Source organism: Notolabrus celidotus, chromosome 12 (assembly GCF_009762535.1).
Source record: "Notolabrus celidotus isolate fNotCel1 chromosome 12, fNotCel1.pri, whole genome shotgun sequence".
NCBI lineage: Eukaryota > Metazoa > Chordata > Actinopteri > Labriformes > Labridae > Notolabrus > Notolabrus celidotus.
In genome coordinates this window covers 33319795-33343481 of record NC_048283.1, presented here as the reverse complement: position 1 = coordinate 33343481, position 23687 = coordinate 33319795, and the positions used below count along the sequence as shown (strand labels likewise).

The 23687-nt window shown below is 43.1% G+C and overlaps 1 protein-coding gene across 2 annotated transcripts in view; it reads right to left on the bottom strand.

The window, feature by feature from the left end:
- The window catches only part of macf1b (microtubule actin crosslinking factor 1b), a 54245-nt gene that overhangs the window by 16582 nt on the left and 13976 nt on the right, over positions 1-23687 (bottom strand). Inside the window, exons 1-21 of one of the 2 annotated variants that reach the window (XM_034697113.1) lie at positions 21698-22109; positions 17916-18649; positions 17679-17735; positions 15492-15662; positions 14736-14902; positions 14489-14648; positions 14312-14396; positions 13908-14152; positions 10932-11051; positions 10662-10769; positions 10321-10539; positions 9835-10038; positions 9508-9739; positions 9156-9382; positions 8955-9077; positions 8771-8872; positions 7063-7164; positions 5658-5822; positions 5324-5479; positions 3636-3833; positions 69-194 (exon numbers count right to left, since the gene is read on the bottom strand). In XM_034697113.1, the coding sequence (XP_034553004.1) occupies positions 69-194; positions 3636-3833; positions 5324-5479; positions 5658-5822; positions 7063-7164; positions 8771-8872; positions 8955-9077; positions 9156-9382; positions 9508-9739; positions 9835-10038; positions 10321-10539; positions 10662-10769; positions 10932-11051; positions 13908-14152; positions 14312-14396; positions 14489-14648; positions 14736-14902; positions 15492-15662; positions 17679-17735; positions 17916-18569 (3621 nt within the window). In that variant the 5' untranslated portion in view covers positions 18570-18649; positions 21698-22109. Of the gene's footprint in view, positions 1-68; positions 195-3635; positions 3834-5323; positions 5480-5657; positions 5823-7062; positions 7165-8770; positions 8873-8954; positions 9078-9155; positions 9383-9507; positions 9740-9834; positions 10039-10320; positions 10540-10661; positions 10770-10931; positions 11052-13907; positions 14153-14311; positions 14397-14488; positions 14649-14735; positions 14903-15491; positions 15663-17678; positions 17736-17915; positions 18650-21697; positions 22110-23687 lie in introns of those variants that run through there. The other variant, XM_034697114.1, reaches the window with a different exon arrangement.

Below are 23687 nucleotides of genomic sequence, written 5' to 3'. Positions count from 1 at the left end.
AAAATTGGGTTTTTAAATTATTGCATATCTTTTTATTTTGTGAGTTAAAAAAGTCATGCAGGTTTTACCAAATGAGCACTAAGCCTCTCGGCGGCAGAGTCCGGCATACTCCATATGGTTTTAGAGGACAGTCTCAGGTCTGTGTTTTCCAGCCACTGCAGAAGATCCTGAATCTCCATCGTAACATCTTGCACCTGCAATGAATGCAATACAACAGAGCAATGCTAAATGCTGTGGTGTCCTGAATCAATAAAACCTTTTTACAGTACATATATTGATGTATTTCATGTCCAAATATTACTCTTTTTTTCATGTACAGTACATATAACAATCAGAGCAAAAGTCTGTGTGCATGATGGGCTGTGAGAGTATGAAGAGGGATAATTCTGGGACACTCAGCTAGCTATCAAGCTTCCCTGAGGTGCTGTCGGCCTAACTTGATGTAGGGAAGGGAAGGGAGATTGATCATTCATTCAATCATTCAATCATTCAATCATTCAATCAATCAATCAATCAATCAATCAATCAATCAATCAATCAATCAATCATCTGTATAGCGCCAAATCACAACAAAAGTAATCTCAAGACGTTTTAATAAGCATAGCAGGTCTAGACCACTCTATGTTAAATTATTAACAAAGACCCAACATCAAGACAGGATACGATCCAGTCTGATCTCATCTTAATCCACCATGAGCAGAGCACTTTGCAGCATTTAGCAAGTTACAGTTGCAAGGACAAACTTCCTTTAACAGGCAGAAACCTCCAGCAGGACCAGACTCATGTTAGACACACATCTGCCTCGACTGAGTTAGGGTTGGAAAGAGGGATAGATGAGATGGTGGGGGGATCCCAGTGTGTCAGTTCCCCAGGCAGTCTAAGCCCATAGCAGCATAACTAAGAGCTGGTCCAAGCCTGATCCAGCTCTAACCATAAGCTTTATCAAAAAGGAAAGTTTGAAGCCAACTCTTATCTGATCTGTATATGTCCCCGGACTGGAAGACATATACAGATCCTGCTGCAACAGAAGAGCCTCAGCCATCATAAGAGACTCCACACACCCTGGAAACTCCTTGTTTGCCCTCCTGCCATCTGGGAAGCGCTACAGATCACTGTACGCCCGCACAACCAGACTAAAAAAACAGACTTTCTACCACAGAGCTGTGACACAACTCAACTCCCAAAAGACACTTTCCGGCCCCTCACACCAATGACCCCCCGACCACCCCCTGGACTCATAGCGGTCACCTGCCTCCCTCCCTGTCCCACCCCCTCCAACTGACTTCTCAGCAGCCACCAGTCCCCTTCCCTCTCTCCCTATCACCCCACCCCCTCCAAGAACCTGTGCAATATTTCAGCACCTGCCACAACTGCCAACAGTTACTGTATTTGCACACACTTGCACACTGTACATACTCTACTGTCAATGTCTATACTGTTTAAACTGTTATGCATATATATATATATATATATATATATATATATATATATATTTTCTTTATTTCTATATAGCTTTATAATTTATCCTATTGTACATTTTATACAGTGTATTTGTGTATATTTTTAGAGTTATACATTTATTTTCTTATAGTTAAATACTTTACTTTAGACTATTTCTTTTTAAGGCATCTGGAGGACTGCTCCTTACAAATGTCACTGTTACACCGTAACAATGACAACAAAGATATCTTATCTTATCATAAAAGTAGAGAGATTGTCTGCTTCCCAGACCCTCACTGGTAGATGATTCCAAATGAGAGGTGCCTGATAACTGAAGGCTCGACCTCCCATACTATTAGAGACTTTAGGTACGACCAGCAGGCCTGCATGATGGGAGTGTAGTGCTCTAGAGGGGTGCCCACTAGATAGCTCCACTGATTTACCTGCTCTTCCTGCCAATCTATCTTCTGGATTAAGTTCTGGGGTCATTAGGGGTCATTTGGTGGGGTAGGTGGTGTCAGGGTTGTTGGTACCTGGAGTTGTTTTAAACAGATCCCGGGTCAGGATGCAGTGGCCACAAAAGGCCATGTGGTAGATTATATGTAGCTTATTAGTTGGGTAGAATTGTTGGGATGAGGACGACACACATGTATTTAGTGTTTATTTCAAATATTTTTAGGTTTTCAAGATATGTTTCATAATTTTAGTCTAGATTTTTCCCTTCCTGGGAAATAGAAGACACCAGTTAATATTAAGGCTGTTCAGCGTTATAATTACCACAAGAGGGCACCATTGTACACTGGTAGTGAAACACTTAATAGAGTAATAGAGGAGATTATTCTATAATATGATATAATATCCATGCTTTGTCAGAACAAAGCATGGAGAAGCAGCATTTTGTTATTATGCAGCACAGACCTGGAATAACCTCCCAGAGAGTATTAGACAAGCCCCGACTCTGACCACTTTTAAGTCCAGAATAAAAAAGTCCCTCTTTCATGCTGCTTACACTGCTCAATAATGGATGCAACCCCATTTTTAAACCTTTTAACTCATTTTACGTCTTAATTTTGTCATTTCATGTCTTTTTTTTTAAAAGTTAGATATTTTTATTTAATGTCAGATTTTAAAATCTGATTTTGTTGGGCTGTTGGGCACCCTGCGGGGGTGTCAAGAGGTCTGAGTCAGCTTCGGGCAGCGACTCGACACAGAAAAGACTCAATGTGTGAGTCTTAATCCTTGGGATGAAGTTCTGAGATGAACTGATAATTAAAGGGTATTTAAAATAATCATTCCCAATTAAAAAACAGACCCAACATACTAAAAAACATTCCTTTTTTTAGCTGCTTACTCCAACCCTTAAATGGATGCAAACTCATTTTTAAACCTTAGGTTTTATTTCTGTAACTACAAACTTTTATTTCTTTTACCAAACTGAGTTTTAATGACATTTTGTGAATCATTTTACTTTCTTTCTTTCTTGATCTTAGGTTTTAAAATATTTTATGTTTTCATGCTTATGTTTGTTTAATGTCATATTTTAAATTGGATATTTTCTGACAAGGTATGGCGTTATGGAATGAACCTGATATTGGATCTATTAGATGTTGGGCATACGGGCACCCTGTGGGGGGGTCAAGAGGTCTGAGTCAGCTTCGGGCTGCGACTCAACACAGAACAGATTCAATGTTTGAATCTTAACCTTTGGGAAGAAGTTCTGAGATGAAACGAATGATTTAAGGGTTAATTTTGGTTAAGACAAGATCAGTTGTGATTCTGTGTCCGGTGGGACAGTAAGACTCTGCAAGTTACAGACTTCAGAGCAGTGAAGGGGGCTGATTATTTATAATAATCCCTCCTAATTTAAGTAAATAATAAGACCCAACACTATTAAGTTACATAAGTACAGAGAGAGAGTAGATCAAACATAACTGGCCGCATATAAAATGTAAATGTTTGAAGTGTTTGCTGTGTGTTTCTGTTGATTGTTACTGTTCTGGTTTTTGTTTCTTAACTCTGTAAAGCCCTTTGAATTGCTCTTTGTATAAATGGTGCTTTATAAATAAACTTGCCTTGCCTTGCCAATATTCTAAATACTATAACACTCTGATAATGTACTGCTTTACAACGAATTACATGAACCATCCTCTGTATTTCTTTGTATCAGAGAACTGGGCTTGTAAACATCCCCTCACCTGACTCAGTCTGTTCTCCAGCTCCAGCTGCCTGCGCTCAGTCTCACAGCGGACAAACTCCCAGCTTTCATTAAGTTGCTCCAGCAGAGACTGCAGACCATGCGGGCTGTCCCCGGACCCAACCTCCAGCAGCCCCCTGCCTGCCGTGTTCAGTGACTCGATCGTGCGAACATGGGACATGACATCATTACGCAGCACCTTGGAGAAGGAGGAAGCATTTGAGGTTAGAGATTTGTTGACTCTTTGAATGTTTGTCAAAGTTTTGCACTTATTGGCTAAACTGTGTGTGGCAGGTTCGACAATTTCAAACATTGAAGACAGTTATATCATGAAGTGTGTGCTGCTGGTAAAGTATACACTTACAGAAATAATAGACAGTAGGGATGTAAGGATATATCACAAGACGGTAAAAAATCAATACGAATAAGGGTATTGTATTGCAATATTATTTTTAAACAGTAGGAGGCGCTATCTGCATTTCACTCCACTTGTTCGGCATCATGAAGTCTCTTGCGCTGCTCTCTCATCACTCGCTGCGTTGAGCATAACAGACGTGGCAGCAGGTGAAGACCGAGCAGTTCAGGATCATAGACTGTATAAAATATGGACGTAGTATCCGTGATGTCACCCATCTGTTTCTGAAGTGCTGTTTTGAGGCCAATCGTCTGCGGCAGCCATATTGCTGCTGTCGAGTGATTGTGGCATAAAGAGGCGGGCTTTGAGCCTCCTAGCCAACAGCTACAGTGTTCCTGTTCACCCTCCGTACAGTGTGTGCCAATCCAGAAATGAGCTATCCACACTACACCCGTCTTTTGAACCAGACTGTAAACATGTTTATTTCTGCTGTAAAGATCGGCTTCTTTGAATAGGTGTGTATGTGGTTTCCGGTACTTCCGGAGCCAGCCTCAAGTGGATCCTCAATGAACTGCAGTTTTTAGCACTTCTGCATTGGACTCATATTTTTAGACCGGAGGTTGCTGCTTGTTCAGGATGCACCTTTGTGTTTCAGGTCTGAGGTACGGCAGCATTTTGACTTTCCCTGATATTCCTGAAGAAAAACATGTCAATTCACAGCAAGGAGCAGAAGCTGCACTTTAGTTTAGGTAAAGAGATTGACCTTATTTGTTTAAGTATTTAATACTTTCATTTGGGAATCGTTCACTTTCCATTTCTCTAGAATTGTTCTGAAATTTTCCAACAAGGTATTTTTGTACGGTCATTTTAGTTTTTTTGCAAGGTGCTGGAAAAAAGTGTGCAGTGGTTTTATTTGAGTTACAACACCTTAAAAATGAAAAAGGATGACTTTGTTTACAAAGAAATATAAGAGAAAAAATATATATTGCAACTGTCTATATCTGAGAATTGAAATAAATAATTATTATTTAAATTTTGAGTTCAATCCATTTTTCTTGAAAATCGTTAGAGAATGTGAGTGAATTGTATCATAAACCAAAAAATCAGGATTCAAATCGAATCATGTGTCTTTACATCCCTAATAGACAGGGTAGAAAACTGTAGACACAATGTTAAAAGCTTTCAGATGGCAGAAGTAATTCATTCAAGGCTGTGTATTCAGTGTTATCTGGCAGATAAACCCAAGGTCTCTGAGAGATGTGAGAGAGCAGCTGCATGATGAGTAATTATTCTGTAATGTTAGTCAGTGTTATTATATTTAGGCTGCCACCTACCTTGTGTTTTGCCAGCTCTATTTCACAGGCCTGAAGGTCGATGCTGATTGGCTGGCTGCCCTGAAGTTGTTCTGCGGTCCTGGACAGCCATGTGTGCAGTTCATCCAGAGTGTTTTGGAACTGACCCAAACCCAGCAGAGCGCACTCCAGCTGATGCTGATGACAGCAGGGGGGAAGACATTTATTTTTTTTTCATTTTTACAGTGTTTTTTCAGCTGACAGTAGTTTGTACGGGGCTCTTGTTCAAGTAACATATCTCAATAAATAAAATTGACGTGTGCATATAAAGGGTTGAGCTGGTATTTCATAATGGTATCTGCTTGTGTGTTGTTACCTGTCTGTTGACAGTCTCTGACTCCAAGCTATCCCAGCGCTGTCTGAAATCACAGAGCGGTGAGACAGAGCCTGGACGCTCCGAGCCTGGAGACAGCCGGCACACAAAGCGATGGTTCTGACTTTCTATATCGATCTTCTTCTGGTAAAGTTCTCGTTTGAATTCCTAAATGGGGAAATATAAAAACACAGAAAATATACAGTATTTGTTATGGTCCTGATTTGTTGTGTGATTTGCCCTAACCCTCTCTCTCTCTGCCTGCAGGTTGCATGGGTAGGGGCGGGGCCGGTCTCCTCAGCAGTGAGGCTCATCAGGCACACCTGTCCCTGATCTGCTCATCAGCACTGGCTTCTTAAGCCACCACCAAACACTCCTCCAGTGCCAGATTATTCCTCTAGCCGCATGCTCCATGTCCCGTTGTAGCCTTGCTCCTGAGGAGATTCAAGCCACGCTTTTCTGTTTACTTATCTCGAGTTGTTTCCAGAGGATTGATTCCTAGTTTTGTTTGTGAGTTTTTGATAGAACCTTTTTCCCCTTTTGGGTGATTTTGTGTTACTCCTAGTTTTGTACTTTTTCTCAGTTGTTTTTACCCGCAAGGCGCTTTTTGTTGAACCTTGGTTTTTGCTTAATAAATACTTTTTCCCTGTACTCTGCATTTGGGTCCTAGTCCTTTGCTCAAGCCTTAACAGTATTTGTTATTTCAGTTTTATGGGACAAGAAAACACTCTGTGAGGTAAATTTTATATTCTTATATAGCACTTTCTTGGGTTTTCTGACCCCTCAAATCCCTCACCCATTCACACTACAGTACATTCGTACACTAATGGTGTTTGGGGTTCAGTGTCTTGCCCATGAACACTTAAATCTGGAGTTGGTGGTCAGATTTAGATCCACTTTTTGTTATACTGGTTAAAATGGTCTTTATGTCCTGATGGCAATCAATACATAATGTGTTCTTAAAAAAGAGGTAAAAAAAGCTGCTATCTACAGCCAGAGTAAACCTGTGAAAACACCAACCAATCCCTGCCATCAGGAGCCAAATGATGAAACCAATCAAATCCCGTCCTGTCGTTCTGCCCGCCTCCTGCAAAGCGTACATTTCATGTTTGTTTGTGTTTTCAACTTTCACTGTGAGTATGTTTTGGTGTTTTCTTAAGGTCGTGAATCAGCGGCAATCGTGCATGTGAGCGGGGGCGTCATTTTGGAGGAGCTCTGAGGGGAAGGGGGGAGGGGTTAGACGGAGTCCTGTGGAAATGCTACATTCAAATTCATGCTAGTTTTCCGTGACTACCAACCCTAGCTTTAAGGATGTAACATTGGAAGCTCACCTCTACATGAAATGAATAACTGTTTGCAAAGTTTTGATCCCTGCGTTCTCTGTGTGTACTTCAGCACCTGAACTCACCTTGAGATCACACAGCTGCTCTTTGACAGACTCCAGATCAGGTCCAACCATGAACTCCTCAGTAGACCTCAGCTCAGCTGATTTAAGCCACTCAAAAAGACCCTATGTGCAAAAGAAAAATAAAACAGAGTGTGTGTCAAAGCATAATAAATGATGCTGTACTCAACCCTTGTTCCAGGCAGTCCAGAACTATCAGTGTCCCATTCCAAATGTTGCTCCTAACAACAAAAGTGTATCCCCGTTGGTATAAGCAGCTGGATTCATTCACAGTTTGCCTTCAATACTGTCCCACACAGTTTGCTCCATTAAACTCATTTGCCTTTGGAAGGGGGCCACACTGTCTGTCAGCACACATAAAAAGCTGCAGGGAGTAAGAGTCTGTACTCTGCTACCACAACAGAAGAAAAGACTAGCTCTGTTTTTGGCAGGAGGCCACAGCACTGCTTGAGTCAGGCAGTGGTAGCCAAAGGGCCAAGTTTGAAATAGCCATGATACTAACCAAGGACTGTTTGGAATATTTGTATTTCAATCAATCAATCCAGCTTTATTTATATAGCACCTTTGATACAAATCTAATGCAACCTGGAGTGCTTCACAGCGATTGAAAACAAGAAAGAAGCAGAAATCAAATAACATTACAAAAATAAAAATGGATTTTAAAATAGAGACTAATGCACACAGACAACAATAAAATATGTGTAATTGAAATAAGTAAAAGCATTAAATTAACATTAAGAATTTAAATAGTTAAAATAAATACATTTAAAAAGGGTAAGGATAAGAGTTGGAAATAAAATGAGGGCTAAAAATATCAATAAAACTAAGTAGATAAAATAAAATTAAAAAAATGAATGAATAAATGAATAAAAATGAAATAAGTTAGAATTAATAAAATAATAAAGCAACATTTAAATCAATATAACAGGAAAAAGTAAGTAGTAAAATTGTTAAACCCTACATAAAAGCCAGACTGAATAAATATGTTTTTAGTTTACGTTGAAGAATCTGAATATCTCCATCAGCTCCTCTCAGATCCTCCAGCAGGCTGTTCCATCGCCTCAGAGCGTAGTGGCTGAAAGCAGCATCACCAAATGTTTCTGTTCTCCTCTGAGGAACAGCTAAAAGAGAGGAGCCGGAGGATCTGAGAGGCCTTCCTGGTTCAGACACTAAAAGCATCTCTGATATGCAATTCTGGTGCACGGCTATGCAGCGCCTTTAAAACTAGTAAAATAATTTTAAAATCAACACTGAAAGAAACGATGTCTGCTCTCCTTCTGCTCTTCTTTAAAACTCTTGCTGCTGCATTTTGTATTCATTGCAGTTTGTTTATTGTGTTCTTTGGAAGACCAGAAAGGAGAGCATTGCAGTAGTCTAACCTGCTGGTTATTAAAGCATGCATTAGTCTCTCTGTGTTGCTCAGAGAGAGAAACGGCCTCACTCTAGAAATGTTCTTTAAATGATAAAAAGCTGTTTTGGTGATAAAACGAACATGTGGTTTAAAATTAAAATCAGAGTCAAATAAAACACCTAGGTTTCTGGCTTCTTGGCTTGGATTAAGTCCATGAACATTTAGTGTGGAGGCCAGTTTCTCTCTTTGAACCTTTGAGCCAATGACAAGTACGTCCGTTTTGTCCTGTTTGAGCTGTAAAAAGTACAGCTCTATATTTGGGCACATACATCCAGTTATAAAGTGTACAAAGGCACAAACCTGCATGGTGTCCTGATAGTGTAGAGCCATCTGCAAAGACTCCTCCAGCTTTTTGTGACATTCATTCCACAGTTTGCTCAAGTTGTTCCACGTGCAATAGAGCTTTAAAACACAAGAAGAAGTTATAAGTTATACAACACATTATTCTGAGTTAAAAGGGATTTCATTGAGATGCATTTCTTACTTCATCCAGGCTCTTTGTGACATCTGGTTTATCTGTATCCCCACATGCCGACATCAGATCCATTCCCAAAACGCCAAGTGTGTCCAGATCCCCCTGTAAACTGTCAATGTCCTCCCTGAGAGTCTACAGACAGCAAAGGGTGAAAGGTTATATAGAACTTGTATATGACAATTGGGAATTCTTAAGGGCTTCCAAACAAACCTGCATGGTTTCAAGGCTCTGGCGGATGGTTTCGGAGTCTGTGCGGCTTGCATTGAGATCCAGCACTGCCTGCTGAGCATCATTGAGAGCAGCTGTGACATCGTTAACATCGCTCCAGAATTTCAAGGCCAGATCCAAAAGTTTCAGCAGCCAGGTTTCCCTCTCCTGGGCCTGGATGTGCGTCTCATCCCACAGCTGGGACAAGCTGGACACTCGCTCCTGGATTGCTAAGGTGAGAAGTATTAACAGAGCTATTGCTTAGAATCGTCCCTTTTCCCCACAGTGTATATCATCTGTGTCATCATGTGTCCGAAGACAGGATCAGATCTGTTGACGAGTAACACCAAACTACCTGTGCCGACTGACGCATCACCAGCTGCCTGTGTGTTAGCCAAAAGCTCATCTGCCTGTGTCTTGACACTGCTGAGGCCCAGCTCTAACTTGGACAGCTCAGCCAGTGTGTGTTTGTTGTCCTGCAGCTGCTCCTGGATCCTCGGAGTGAGGCCTTGAAGAGAGCTGGGACTCTGTATGCGATTATGCAGTCGGTCGAGACTCTCTCTGATAAGCGTCATCCTCTCATTCAGCTGCATTGGAAGAGATTTGAAGATGTGTGTATTAGCATAGTAGTGAAGTTTAGCCTTAAAAAATGTTGACCTTTTATCTACCCAAGTGTTGTTACCTGTGTGAATCTCGGCAACGACTCCTCGAGCAGATTAGCCGTCTCTCTGACCCGGTCTCTGATGGCTCTGTGCTGCTCCTCGGCCTCTGAAGCCTTGCGACAGAATTCATCCCCATGAACTGGGTTAAGTTCTGACAAGCGTTTTGCCAGGGAGCACAAGCGTGAGATCAAGGGTCTGTGCTCTGCAATAGACTCTCTTAGACCCTATGCAGAGGAAAGAAAAAAAATGAGTTTAATAAAAAATAGGGGATGCCACTTTTTCCTGGCCCACCTGAAATCTTATATGCTGTTATTTTACACTGGCGGTAAAAGTAACCCTGTCAGGAAGTGAAGAACATCAGGGAACTATGTTTGAACAAAACACCTTATTTGCCCAGAGGAATTGTTGCAGACTGGGATTTATAAAAGGACCTCTTTGTTGAACTGGACAAAAAAGAAAAAGAGAGAGCGCTGGCACTCTAATGTGGAGAAGCAGGTTTCTTCTACCTGTAAGAGGTCCTGTTGTTCCCGAAATGCTTCATAGCTAATTGTGCTCAGGGAGAGCTGGCCAATTAGGGATTGGGTTTCTTCAAGCCAGGGTGAAACTTCAGCAAAGCCTTCTGAGAACTGAAGAAGAAGCGACTGAGCATGCTCAAGCTGCAGGACCACATGGGAATTGGTGGCTGAGGTGGTGTTGCATTGTTCTTGTAAGGCCTCCATAGGTGTCTGCATGAGGAAGTGACAGTGATGCAAATAAATACAACATTCAAACTTTTTTTTTTTTCACTTTAGAGTTATTATTTACATTTTTAGAGAAATAATTGCATGACATGAAGTGTAGAGTATACCCGCAAATCGCCTGTTTCTCCTTCATCACTGTATGTCAGTAAAATTTCAGCAATCTTTGCCATCTTCTCAATATTAAACCTGTGCTGCAGAATCTCCACTGCCAAAATCTGGACGGGAGAGAAAATAAATCAAATTAAGACACTTATTTTAAATCATTGAAATTCAGTTCTACAACTTTTACAATGAACACAAACCCATTTCTTACGTAAAATGGGAAAATTAGTTTTTTTTTCATTCGTTTTGAAGTGATAAGTGTATGATGTCCTCACCTTCTGCTCATAAAGTTGTTCTGCTATGAACTCTGGATTCAGATTGATGGTTTTCAGCCTCTCCAGATTCAGCGCTGTGTTTCTGAACCAAGCCATCTCCTTTATCACTGCCTGGTCCAGCTGAGAAAAATAAACATCATGTATGTTAGCGAAACAGCACTTCAGAAAACCTGACACTGTTTCATCTAAAATCACAGGGTCAGCCCTATGCTCCCACATTTCTAGGACATTTTTAAAATTAGGTTTTGTGTTCCTGCATTTCCCTTCAAATTAAGCCCTCTCCTCCCACAACATTTTTTGGAAGCACTTTATAGTAAATGAATGAATGAATGAATGAATGAATGAATGAATGAATGAATGGATGAGTAATTTAATTTCGAACAGCAGCAGAATGTGGGAACGTAGGGCTGTGGGAACATAGGGCTGTGGGAACGTAGGGCTGTGGGAACGTAGGGCTGTGGGAACATAGGGCTGTGGGAACGTAGGGCTGTGGGAACATAGGGCTGTGGGAACATAGGGCTGTGGGAATGTAGGGCTGTGGGAACATAGGGCTGTAGGAACGTAGGGCTGTGGGAACGTAGGGCTGTGGGAACATAGGGCTGTAGGAACACAGGGCTGTGGGAACATAGGGCTGTAGGAACACAGGGCTGTGGGAACGTAGGGCTGTGGGAACATAGGGCTGTAGGAACACAGGGCTGTGGGAACATAGGGCTGTGGGAACACAGGGCTGTGGGAACATAGGGCTGTGGGAACATAGGGCTGTGGGAACGTAGGGCTGTGGGAACATAGGGCTGTAGGAACACAGGGCTGTGGGAACATAGGGCTGTGGGAACATAGGGCTGTGGGAACACAGGGCTGTGGGAACATAGGGCTGTGGGAACATAGGGCTGTGGGAACGTAGGGCTGTGGGAACATAGGGCTGTGGGAACGTAGGGCTGTGGGAACGTAGGGCTGTGGGAACATAGGGCTGTAGGAACACAGGGCTGTGGGAACATAGGGCTGTTGGAACGTGGGGCTGTGGGAACGTAGGGCTGTGGGAACATAGGGCTGTAGGAACACAGGGCTGTGGGAACATAGGGCTACACAGTTTCATTTGGAAGCTAATACTTTTATTCTGAGCTGCAAATAATCTGAATGAGGGGTTACTTTTTTATGATTGGTTGGCATTTTATGGTTAAATGTGCAAACCTTCTTCTAGCAATGAAAAATAATCATAATATCAGTTTGAACTGATAGCGCTTTCTTTCTTTTAAGAGCGGTTGTATGAGATACTTGTCAATAGTAAGTTTATTACCCACAAGGGATGCTGGCCTCTCTGTAGAGAAACAGGCAGAAGAACCAGCACAGAAGCTAGGCTATCAACCGCAACCAGGACATATGGTCACCATACTCATACATCAAAGACCTGATTAGCTGATCAGTTTCTTCAAATTAGCTAAATTACATGGTAGAACCAAGTGGCAACCTCCGATCTTTACAGCAGAAATAAACATGTTTACAGCCTGGTTCAAAAACGGCTTTGGTCAAAGTAGCTAATTTCTCTATCGGCGTACACTGTATGGGTAGTGAATTTTTTTGTAACGCGACGGTTCAGAAGATATTAAGATGATGCTAGTTTGGCCCAAATAAGGACATGACTGACTTGACTTTACAACCCAACTTCTATAAAAATGAACTATCCCTTTAAAGCAGTCCTGGGCATTTTACAGCCCCCAGGCCACATCCGGCCCTTTGGGTGTCCCTGACTGGCCCGCATCAGGTCAATGGGTGATCAGATTCAGAAATAAAATGTACAGTGAATAATCATACACCATGCATCCAATGCCAGTCAAATGCTTTTATTTTGAAGGCAACTTTTTTTGTTGTGATTTACTTGCGGATGCATGCCCGTCCCATACATGCGTGGCAGGTGGCAGCGTGTGAATGTATATGCCGCAAAGCATACAGCACGTGATTGGCTAAGTAGGCTAACTGCTAGCCCTCAAGGATGTCCGCTCCCATTAAAAAAAGAAAGATTGACACTGAATGTAGAGTTTTTAACAAGACATGGACAGCTAAGTGTTTATTTTATGAACTCAAAGGTAAAGCTGTGTGCTCAGATTGTGGAGAACAGATCTGTGTTTAAACCGCCACTACATGACAGAACAAGCGGAGTTGATGTTACGATTGGTTGCAAAGATGTGCACATTTTCAAATCTGTACTATTTATGAAAGAGTGTTACAATATTGGTATTTACACAATGCCTGTTTTTGATGATACCTCAAATGTTTTGAGTTTCTAGTCAAAACCCCAAAATGTGCTGCTTTTAATAAACAGCTGTAATTTATGTTGAGCAGAGTTGGGTTTAGGTTTTTGTCCAGCCCTCCTAAACAGTCCCTGTCTCTCATGTGGCCCCTTGGGAAAATGAATTGCCCACCTCTGCTTTAAAGTATGTACAGTATACTAGAAATGAAATAGGTTATATGATATCAATGTACATACCTTTCAAAAATAATGACTGAAATTACACCCTGAGTTGCTTTACTCAATATCCTGTCTGCTAAAGCTAGCTCGTTAGCTTGATGGATAGCAGTGGAACCCCAAAAATAAAAACAAACCAGTGGAAAAACTGAAGCTAAAAACTAGCAAGCCAATTATACTGAAAGTTAGCACTAGCGTCCAAACCCTTTGATGCAATCTAAAAATGATGTTAGCAAATGTAATGTTTTTATGCTATGCTATGCAACACAAGCCTGAGCTACATGATTATGCCAAATCTCAAAATGAGCCACATTCCATGACTCGTCAGAAATAGCTAGGAGTTATCAATAACTGTTTTTAAGTTGAGCTATAACAGCTGATTGTGTCCTACTGTACATCTACCTGTATTAAGTGCTATGTGCTATGTGCTCCAGGCTTTAGCCATTGTCCATTTACAGTATACACTTCTGCTAAAAGTTCAACAGGTTAATTGTAGTTCGTGTTCAGGACATTACCCTCTGCCTCTCAGCTGCACATAGCACTGAATCTCCAGCATGTGTCTGCGCTCCTGCTGCCCCAAGAAGCTCCCTCTCTATGCGGCCAAGCCACAAGTGGAGGTCCTCCTGGCTGGACGTACAGCGACTGGAGGCCTCCAGGGCCTGCTCCAGTCTCTGCAGCACATCCAGACTGCTCAGACTCAGCACAGAGCAACGGATACGCAGAGCATCTATCTTCTCCTGCACCTGCTGAGCTTCCTCCTCTGAAACAAAAACACAATCCCCAAAACATTGAGCAAATCACATTTTTGCATATTTTCACACTATAAACAATGAATGTAAGACTGCATTAGGATTGATTGATATTTGAAACGACCAAATAATGACTACAACCTTCAGCTTAGCTGTGTAGTAGACTTTACCTGAGATTGCTTCCATGAGATCATGCGCTGAATTTTGTATTTTTCCTAGCTCTGCAGTTTTGACTTGAATCTCTTGAACAACAGCCTTAGAGAAAGTGAAAGCATATCAAAATTAAAATCCTATGGCCGTAAACTTAACTGTACATGCAGCTGAATCATACATGAAACATTTCCAACCTTGGCCCTCTCTGTTGCCTCTGAGAGATGCAGCATTACTCTCTCTGCGTTCCGTAGCTCAGCCAGAGTCTGCTCTGCAGACATGAGCCATTGTTGCAAACTGTCTACTCCTTCCTGGAAGAGCTGGGCCCTTGGAAGAATGAGCTCCAGGGTGGCTCTCCTATGAAAAACAGAACATCAACAGATTGTTAAGTTACATTTTTTGGGTGTAATAAGCCATGTGAAATTGCCAGTAAAAGAATCCGACCTTTGCTCTGCCTCCAGCTTTAAGGCCTCCCACTTCTGTTGGAGAGCTGAGAGCTTGACCTTGGCCTGCTCCCCTTCCTCTCCTGGGTGGGCTTCCACCAGCCGAGGGCCCTCCAGCATCATACAGTCCATACTACGCCTTCGGTCCGTGAGGAGACGCTGCAAGAGCTGTGAAAGAAGAAATTTGCCATGCTTCAAATCTATGTCATTGATGGTGGAGTCTATAATATGTAAGCCTTATCTGTAGAAACAGAGAGAAGCTTCAAGAAAAGGCATGAATAAATATTTTCATGCCTTTGCAGACATTCAAATTTCAAGTATAATTTCTGGCAGACAGATTTAACATTTATTATAACTCTATTCTTGTTGGGGTTTTTTCCATTTTCTGCAATTCCATCATTGCGGAAAAGCACCTGTCTCTTGTGACAAGCTTACATTGTGATAAGCAAGCCAGGTTTCACCTCATTCAGGAGAACCCACAATGGGTGTGATTACAGCTGAAAGGTGAGATTGTTCCCTTTTTCTCGTACCCCCAGGAAATGTTCACAATGACTCACTGAGGCTCATTGTGGCTCTGAACGCCACCCATCCACTGCAGAATAGAACTGCATTTAAAGTCTAAAGGAAGCAGTTGAGCAGTTTCTAAGACCTGCAGCACACTTTTCTATAGGTGAACCATTCAGGTGTATTCCCCTGGGATCGCACTTGAGTTTTTTGGAACAAGAAATGAGGTTGTGTGATGTCAGGGATAACAGACCTTTTGTTCTTGAAGCTGTGCCTTCACCACTTTGACCTCTGAAGATGGAGGTTTCTGATTGGCAGTGAGCTCCTCAATCTCGCTGACCCATGTGAGCAAAGCGTCCAGGTTTTGGAGAAATGACTCAGGATCTGTTGATGCATCCCTCAGCGCCAAGGCAGATCTTGTTCCCTTAAGAAAGACCATTGCCAGGTATTAGCTTAGGTATGTATGAATGAAATGTACTGAAGGTGAAACATGATCAGACCGGGTTTGTTCTGTAAATACAAGAAGAGGTTAAAGGCCCTGGAAACGTAAATGGAATATTTAAAATTCACATAGAATATCAAAATTAAATGTGTAATCAAGCTCAATGCTCTGACCTGTAAAATAACCTGTTCAAAAACAGCTTATTTTACAGGTCAGAGCATTTCTCAGGACTGTGTGGGCGTGGCCTAACTCTTTGATTGACAGGTCAAGAGAGAGTTCACAGCCTGCATGTTTGAGCCGTCTGACTCTGAATCTAAAGACATAAAAACTCCAGAATCTGAAAATTATTCATTTACAATGATCTCTGAGTGCTGAGTCACAAAATACTTCAGAATCAGGACTTCTATCATTTATTAGTTTTATCACTCCGTAGTCTCCGGGGCATCAGGACCATGGGACGCCTGGAGCAGAGGAGGCTGAAGTGTAGTATGTGGACGTAGAGGAGCTCGGCTCCGGGTGTCAGACGGAGCTGTTTGTCTAAACTCTGAGCTGTTTGGGAAAGTTAGTGAACCGGTCCTGGGGAAAGTTAGTGAACTGGTCCTGGGGAAAGTTAGTGAACCAGTCCTGGGGAAAGTTAGTGAACCAGTCCTGGGGAAAGTTAGTGAACCGGTCCTGGGGAAAGTTAGTGAAGCAGTCCTGGGGAAAGTTAGTGAACTGGTCCTGGGGAAAGTAAGTGAATTGGTCCTGGGGAAAGTTAGTGGACTGGTCCTGGGGAAAGTTAGTGAACCGGTCCTGGGGAAAGTTAGTGAACTGGTCCTGGGGAAAGTTAGTGAACCAGTCCTGGGGAAAGTTAGTGAACCAGTCCTGGGGAAAGTTAGTGAAGCAGTCCTGGGGAAAGTTAGTGAACTGGTCCTGGGGAAAGTAAGTGAATTGGTCCTGGGGAAAGTTAGTGGACTGGTCCTGGGGAAAGTTAGTGGACCGGTCCTGGGGAAAGTTAGTGGACTGGTCCTGGGGAAAGTTAGTGGACCGGTCCTGAGGAAAGTTAGTGGACCGGTCCTGAGGAAAGTTAGTGGACCGGTCCTGAGGAAAGTTAGTGGACCGGTCCTGGGGAAAGTTAGTGAACTGGTCCTGGGGAAAGTTAGTGAACCAGTCCTGGGGAAAGTAAGTGAACCAGTCCTGGGGAAAGTTAGTGAACTGGTCCTGGGGAAAGTTAGTGAACCAGTCCTGGGGAAAGTTAGTGAACTGGTCCTGGGGAACGTTAGTGAACCAGTCCTGGGGAAAGTAAGTGAACCAGTCCTTGGGAAAGTTAGTGAACTGGTCCTGGGGAAAGTTAGTGAACTGGTCCTGGGGAAAGTAAGTGAATTGGTCCTGGGGAAAGTTAGTGAACCAGTCCTGGGGAAAGTTAGTGGACCGGTCCTGAGGGAAATGAGCTGAGCATGTGCGGGACTGCTTTAGCCACTTGGCCGTGGCTCAACTCAACCGCGTCCCAAAGTTTCCCCAAATCTACCACAGTTATGAAAATAGAAGAATGACAACAAGCTGTCATCTTCAGCGGTGGATGTGCAGACAGGGACACACGAGCACAGCGGTGCAAAGAGCAGAGAGACAGCTATACAGACAGATTACAGGCAGGACATGATTAACAAACAAGCTAACAGCTAAGACAACACTGAGGGGAATTAGCTGAGACGTCAGGATACGGTCTGAGCAGGAGCGGAGTAGATTTGTTGAACATGTGTGCACGTGACTCAGTGTTTCATTTAATATTGGTTGGATATTTATTACGTAGCCTAATAAATATCAGGTTAAACCAGCCCCCTTAAAACCCAGTGTGAAAACTTGTTAAAAAACATCATTGAACATATCTTTGAAAAATTGATCAAAGTTGGGTTCTAATATTTTTACACAGTTTTTTGTATTTACATATGGTCTGAAATATCATAGGTAGAACGTTTTTGTTGATTTGGGTTCCCAGGGCCTCTAAGGGTTAAAACATACCCTCCATCTATCCAGGCTGGAGTCCTGGTCTGAGCTTGAGTGGCCATCACTTTGGAGCTGCAAAATAAAGACATACCAGTTTCATATCGTTTAGTTACCATCTCCAAAAGACCCTCCCCAACATCATGGATTCAAAGAAGAGAAAAGGTCAGAATGGAAGGATCAGATGAGGAGAGGTAAGAATGAATGGAACACAGATGAGCCGACACGTGTCTGAAAGTAGGTGTTTTTATAAACCTCAGCGAGTTCCTCGGCGACACCATTCAGGACTCTAACGGTTCTGGTGACTACAGGATCACCTCCTTGTCCTGACGGATATTCAGTAACTTCCACAATCTCAGTGACGGTCGTCTCGGTCACCTCGGTCACCTCTGTAACCTCTCTTGATGACAAAGTCTTCCAGGACCAGGGACTTCCTTCTCTGGAGTCTCTTCTCTGGAAACTGGCCCTCCTCTCTGCAGAACTCCTCTCTGGATGAGCCAGGGGGGATCTGGTGTACTCTGGTGGCACTGTCCTCCTTGTAAGTGTCCCATTACGTGATGTTTTTATGGGAGAAGGGCTGTTGTGCCACGCATTTTCCAGAGTACTGGTGCTCCTGATTGTGGAGGCAGGAGAGCTGCGTAGGAGTGTGTCTGAAACAGGAGTCTGCGTCCCCTCTTCTCTCTTGAGCTCAATTTCCTCCAACTCCTTGTCACACTCCAAATCTTGTTCTGTGATGGCATCCTCCTTTGGGTCGTCCTTGACAGAAACTTCCTGTTTGGCTTCTCCATGATTTTCTGGAAGCTGCCACTCTCTTCTTCGTTGGTAGCACTCCTTTATGAAAGCCTCGTCCGACCTCACATGCTTGGACTTCTGGCCCAGGCAGCTGGGCCTGCTGATGAGGTTACCCATAATCCTTCAGCCCAGAGGCTAGTGAGGTAACAGGTGAGGTAAGGCCCCTTGGCCATGCATGCAGGAGATCCTTCAGCTACCTAAAATAAGACAAGGGGGCTCTGGGTCATCATGCAGTGAACAAATGCTCATTATGTACATCACCAGAACATATACCATCACTCCTGTCTTTAAGAGTACAACTTCCCTGTTTTAAAGCTACAAAGAATTGATTACCACTGCTTATATTTTCAGGAAACTCACATTAGACAAAATGCAACCAGTTACCCTTTACTTGTTAAATCTTTGTGCCAACATTGCTGTTTCTTGGCACAGACCTTAGGGAACTACAGCAGGGATACTTGGCCTAGATAGTCCCTGACCCTTTGTCTTCCTCTAACTACATAAACACATGCTCCCCATCTATCCCACATCACCAACTAAAATATTCCGGGCTTAGAAATCAATGTGACAGGCTTGTCGAGGATCCCACTGTTGCGCCTGGCACAGAGTACCAATGGCAAACAGCCAGCTTTTTCTCTAACTTAGCCTGGACCAGTCCTGGGAAACCCGTTAAGGTCCTGATCAAATATGACAGCCATAAAAACGCAAACATGGACTCATTTCTCCTGGGTGACAACAAGAGGGGGGGGGTTGGAACACAGGGTGGCATGGCGGAAGTTTGGGGGAAGGGTAAAGAAACCATACAGCAATCAACAAAGCACCTAAGTGTGCAACTAATACGGTATGTTGGGGAAGAACAGCAATGTGAATGCTATTCCGTCATGATCCAAGTAGAGCTAGTAGGGTTCCCATCAGCATCTTGCTGGAGCAAAACTTGTACATCACTGAAAAGACTGATTGGCAGTGACAATTTCAAACTGTGTCAGCCCGTCTGCTTCCTCTTCTGCTCTGTGCCTTCAATGCTTTGACAAAAGGGTTAAAGGTGAATGTAATTATCTTGATCTAGAGGAACTGAGGTGAGCCCATCAGGAGATCACAGGGAGGGTCCCTGTCGGAGCCGGGTCCTCTCTCTGAGGCGGGGTTGGACCACTCCATTCAGAATTATACAGGTCACCTCAGGTCAAGCTTGGTGACTAAAGATCTGTTGGGGGGCAATATGGGTTGACAAGGGGGCAATTGGGCTGTTGGTTCTCCAAATCATGGCGAGGGATTTTTTGGCTGGCTTGAAAATCCAGAAGGGGTGGATTGTAAGTGCTGTATGGGTACAATCACATGCTGCAGTCATGCTGCTGTCAGACGGGATTATGCTGAATATGCAGCTCTTTAATCTTGCCAGAGGTTAGACACAAAGAAAGTCTGCAGCCTATGAGGACTCAAACTGTCAATATCCATGCCACTTCTGAAATAGATCAGAACTCATTAGCGTGTCTCCCAAGTATGAAACTAATTATAATTACCATATATCACAGCTTTTAACTAAATGGGACTGTAGAAAATGACCCAGTTTTATGTGATGCCTCCATGTGCATTAGCCCAGTAATTACCAACATCATGCATGTCTCTGCTGAGCAGATGATGCAGTCAAGAGATCCACAGGGGAGCACACAGTCTGATCAGAGAGTGGTGCCCAGACAAAGCCTCAGCCTCTGGATCAATGATTACCCAGTTAGCTCAGATCACTGCCCAGCGGTCTCCTGAGGAGGACAGAGAGAGTGCCTGTGGCCGTGTTCACATGGGTTAACAATTCAAAAGAGAGGGTGTGCCGTGTCTGGTTACTGCTCAGCATGTGCGGTTGTTTCATAAATTACTCGCTTGCCTCTACAGTAATCTCACTGCAGCGTACAGTAAGCCACGATATGCTGCTCATTAGAGAGCACATGGCGCACTACCAGAGGGATGTTATTAGACATAAACATGCAAATATACTGCCATGTTGTAACCATGAAGCGGCTCAGACACTAATGTACAACCTACTTTTTTTTAAACTAAGCATTAATCACATGAAAGAGTATTAAAATCCCATGACCTACATTCTCCTACAATCAAAGCACACATAAGCCCTCTCAAAATGCCCCAAGCCTGCGTTTGATATGCACCTCTCTTTCTGGTATAATGGTACTAGAGGGGGAATTGGAGGACCACTTTACCATTTGACTCATATTGCAGATGACCTAACCATCCCATCACTTAACCTGTTTTGAAACGGCCCTTAATTCAGCCCAACCCTTTCTCTGCTCTCAACTGATTTATGACACATGACTGCAGTCCATTTCCTGATGAATTTGATTACAACCATAGTAAAGGTTTTTTTCTAAGAAACGTCAAAGATAATATCAATACGAATCTTTAAATTATGGCTCAGAAAAGAGGAAATACTTTGCTTCCGTTGTTCAAATCTAATTCTTAGCTTAATCTCAATGGGGTGACATGCTTGCTTGTATTCCAATGTTTGGGCTTACACTTTCATCAATATTTTCATGAAAGATTAATTTATTTATAATGCCAATTGAACCAAATATATCAATGCATATGGAAAAACAAGTCCCACATTTTAGTAATTGCATGATAAAAGAGGGCAGTATTAAGTAGAAGAACAATAATCATCAATCACAACAGTAGAGCCCCATCATGTGGTGTCACTGCTGTGTGTCTGCTTCTGTTAAGGGAGGTCCTGAAGTAGCAATCAGGGTAGTGGTCCCTAATCAGAGGTGGCAGCTGTGCACTCACCCATGAGACTCATAACATCTTAGGGTGGATATTGTATACAAGGTCACAAAGTACATCTCAAAGACAGCCCTCTAAAAGCGCAACAACAAAAGGTATTTTATGGAACCAAATATCAGCGTGGATGTAGTGAAATTATGTGAATAAGATTTTTTTCCTAAAGTGTGCTCATGTTATTTGAATCCTGCCATAAAAACTGCTAACAAGGAACTAACTGTTGAATGAAATAAAATGTACTTACATCAGAGGGATCCATCCACACTAATGTTGGATCTACTGGAGTATTTCTTTGCCTCATGCATTTGCTTTTTACACTTGTTCAGAATTAATGAAGAAAAAATCCTCCAGCCACAACTAATTCAATGTCACATGGATCCCTAAATCACTGACCAACTCTCCCTGGACCAATCCTGACTAACTGGCAGTTTTGGCGGTTTGAAGCTCACGAGAACCACACTTACCCCTGAAGCACAGTTGAGCCAAACAGCATGAGTAAAGGAATCCAGCCAGTCCTCAATCACCATTCAAAAAACAGGGGGAGAGAGAGGGGGGAAAAATCCAGCTTTGTTTGAGCATCCTTTGAACGGCCTCCCAGCTCCAACATCCCAAACTGAAGGCTCCTCACACACACATACACAGGCATACTTTAAACAACACACACTCAATCAAGTCTGCTCATTCACAGATGCTCACATACAAATACACTTCCCCAAACACACTCACACATGCCCTGATAACTCATGCTTTCCCGTTGCCCACAGTCACAGGCAAACAATGTCCTCCCTTCCCCTCTCAGTGCACCCCTCCCCTCCCCTCCCCTCACTTCACTTCTCCTCCCACCAGCTCTGCTCCTCTCCCTTTCTTCTTTGTTGTGGGAGCTGTGATAGAGGAATTCCTTCCTTGTTAACGCCGCCGATGGGATAGTGCGCCCAGATGGAGACAATGTATTCCAACGGCTCAGTTGAACTCCCACAGTTCCCAGCCAAGAGCAGTTTTCACATAGAGTTCAGATCGTGCCAGTTCCATATAACGACAAGGCGGCGGCAGCATTCTGCTCAGGTTGCTCCTGTACCCGGCAGCTAGGCGGCAAAGTGTCCCCTTTACCTTCCCCAGGCTTTTTCTCTCACTCTCTCCCTCTTCTTATCCAACAAAGCCCCTCCTCTGGGTCCGACTGTGGCTCACAAACTCCATGCTGCTTCTGCTTGAAAAATGGGTTGGGTGGGGGGCAAAAAAAAAGGAGAGTTTTCTAAAGACCCCCGGGCCGCCCCTTGGAACATTCACATGTTAAGTGACAGCTGCCTCAGCCCATTCCCTCTCTCGATGGCGAAGGAGAGAAGTGCAGGCTACAAAAGAAGACGGGACCCACACCCACCCTGCTACCATCCCACTCACACATTCACCCCCAACCCCCTTGCAGTTCCCCCCCTTCCCCATTCAGAGCCAGTGCAGCAGTCTCCACAGCAGCAACAAAGACGACTAATTACTGTAAAACATCTCAGATTACTTTTCAACTCACTTCCAGCCATTGCAAACTCTGTCCCATAAACAAAGGGGCTGGAGGAAAACACACATACACACAAATAAAAGCAGTGGGATGATGATGCAGAGTCTTTTCTCTGCTTTTGGCATGGTAAAGCAAAGGAAGAACCCCTATGGTGAAGTTCTATCATTCCACTTTGCAGGAAGTCACAATATTTGCCTTAGAAATGCACAACACCAAACATACTGTAAGCAAACTCCACTACAGCAACATTAACTCTCAATGTCTGGAGTCGTTGCTTTACATCTCAACCAATCCTGTCCAATGTGATTCAACTTTACATTCCAGTAATAACAGACCAACAATCACACCGTGTACAAGGTGCAGTAACATCAAACAAAAGCTTACAGGTGACTCTTACACAGAGAGTCTTCACGCCCCAAATCCTGCCCTCTCTATTCTTTTCCTTCTGTCTTTGTCCAGCCAACCAAATGATCAAGCAATCGCTTGATCCGCCGAATGCGTGCATGCATGTACAGCACACACCCACACACTCTCTCTCACGTTGTCTTGACTATAAACACACATTCATGCACATACCAGGGACTTGGCCTCCTTCCTAATTTGAAAGGTCATTCATTTGAGGGTTCAGATTGGTTAGAGGAGAAAGTATAAAAAGAGAAGTTTAATTATTGATTTTATTTGCAGGTTATATTTCTCAAGACAGATACAGTTTGCATGTATTTATTCTGTCAGGCATTGCTTTCAGGGAATAACATCTTCTATGCGTGGGAGGAATGTATCCCCCTCTCTCTTTCCATGCATTCCATTGTGTACGTACATATATCACCTCGTAAAATATCACATAATCAATACCACTCGCTTCAGCAGAGTGCCTTCAGTGTTACATGTGAGTGGGATGTCTCTGAACATGTCAATACAAACTGAGTTTATCCTGTATGAGGCTTGTG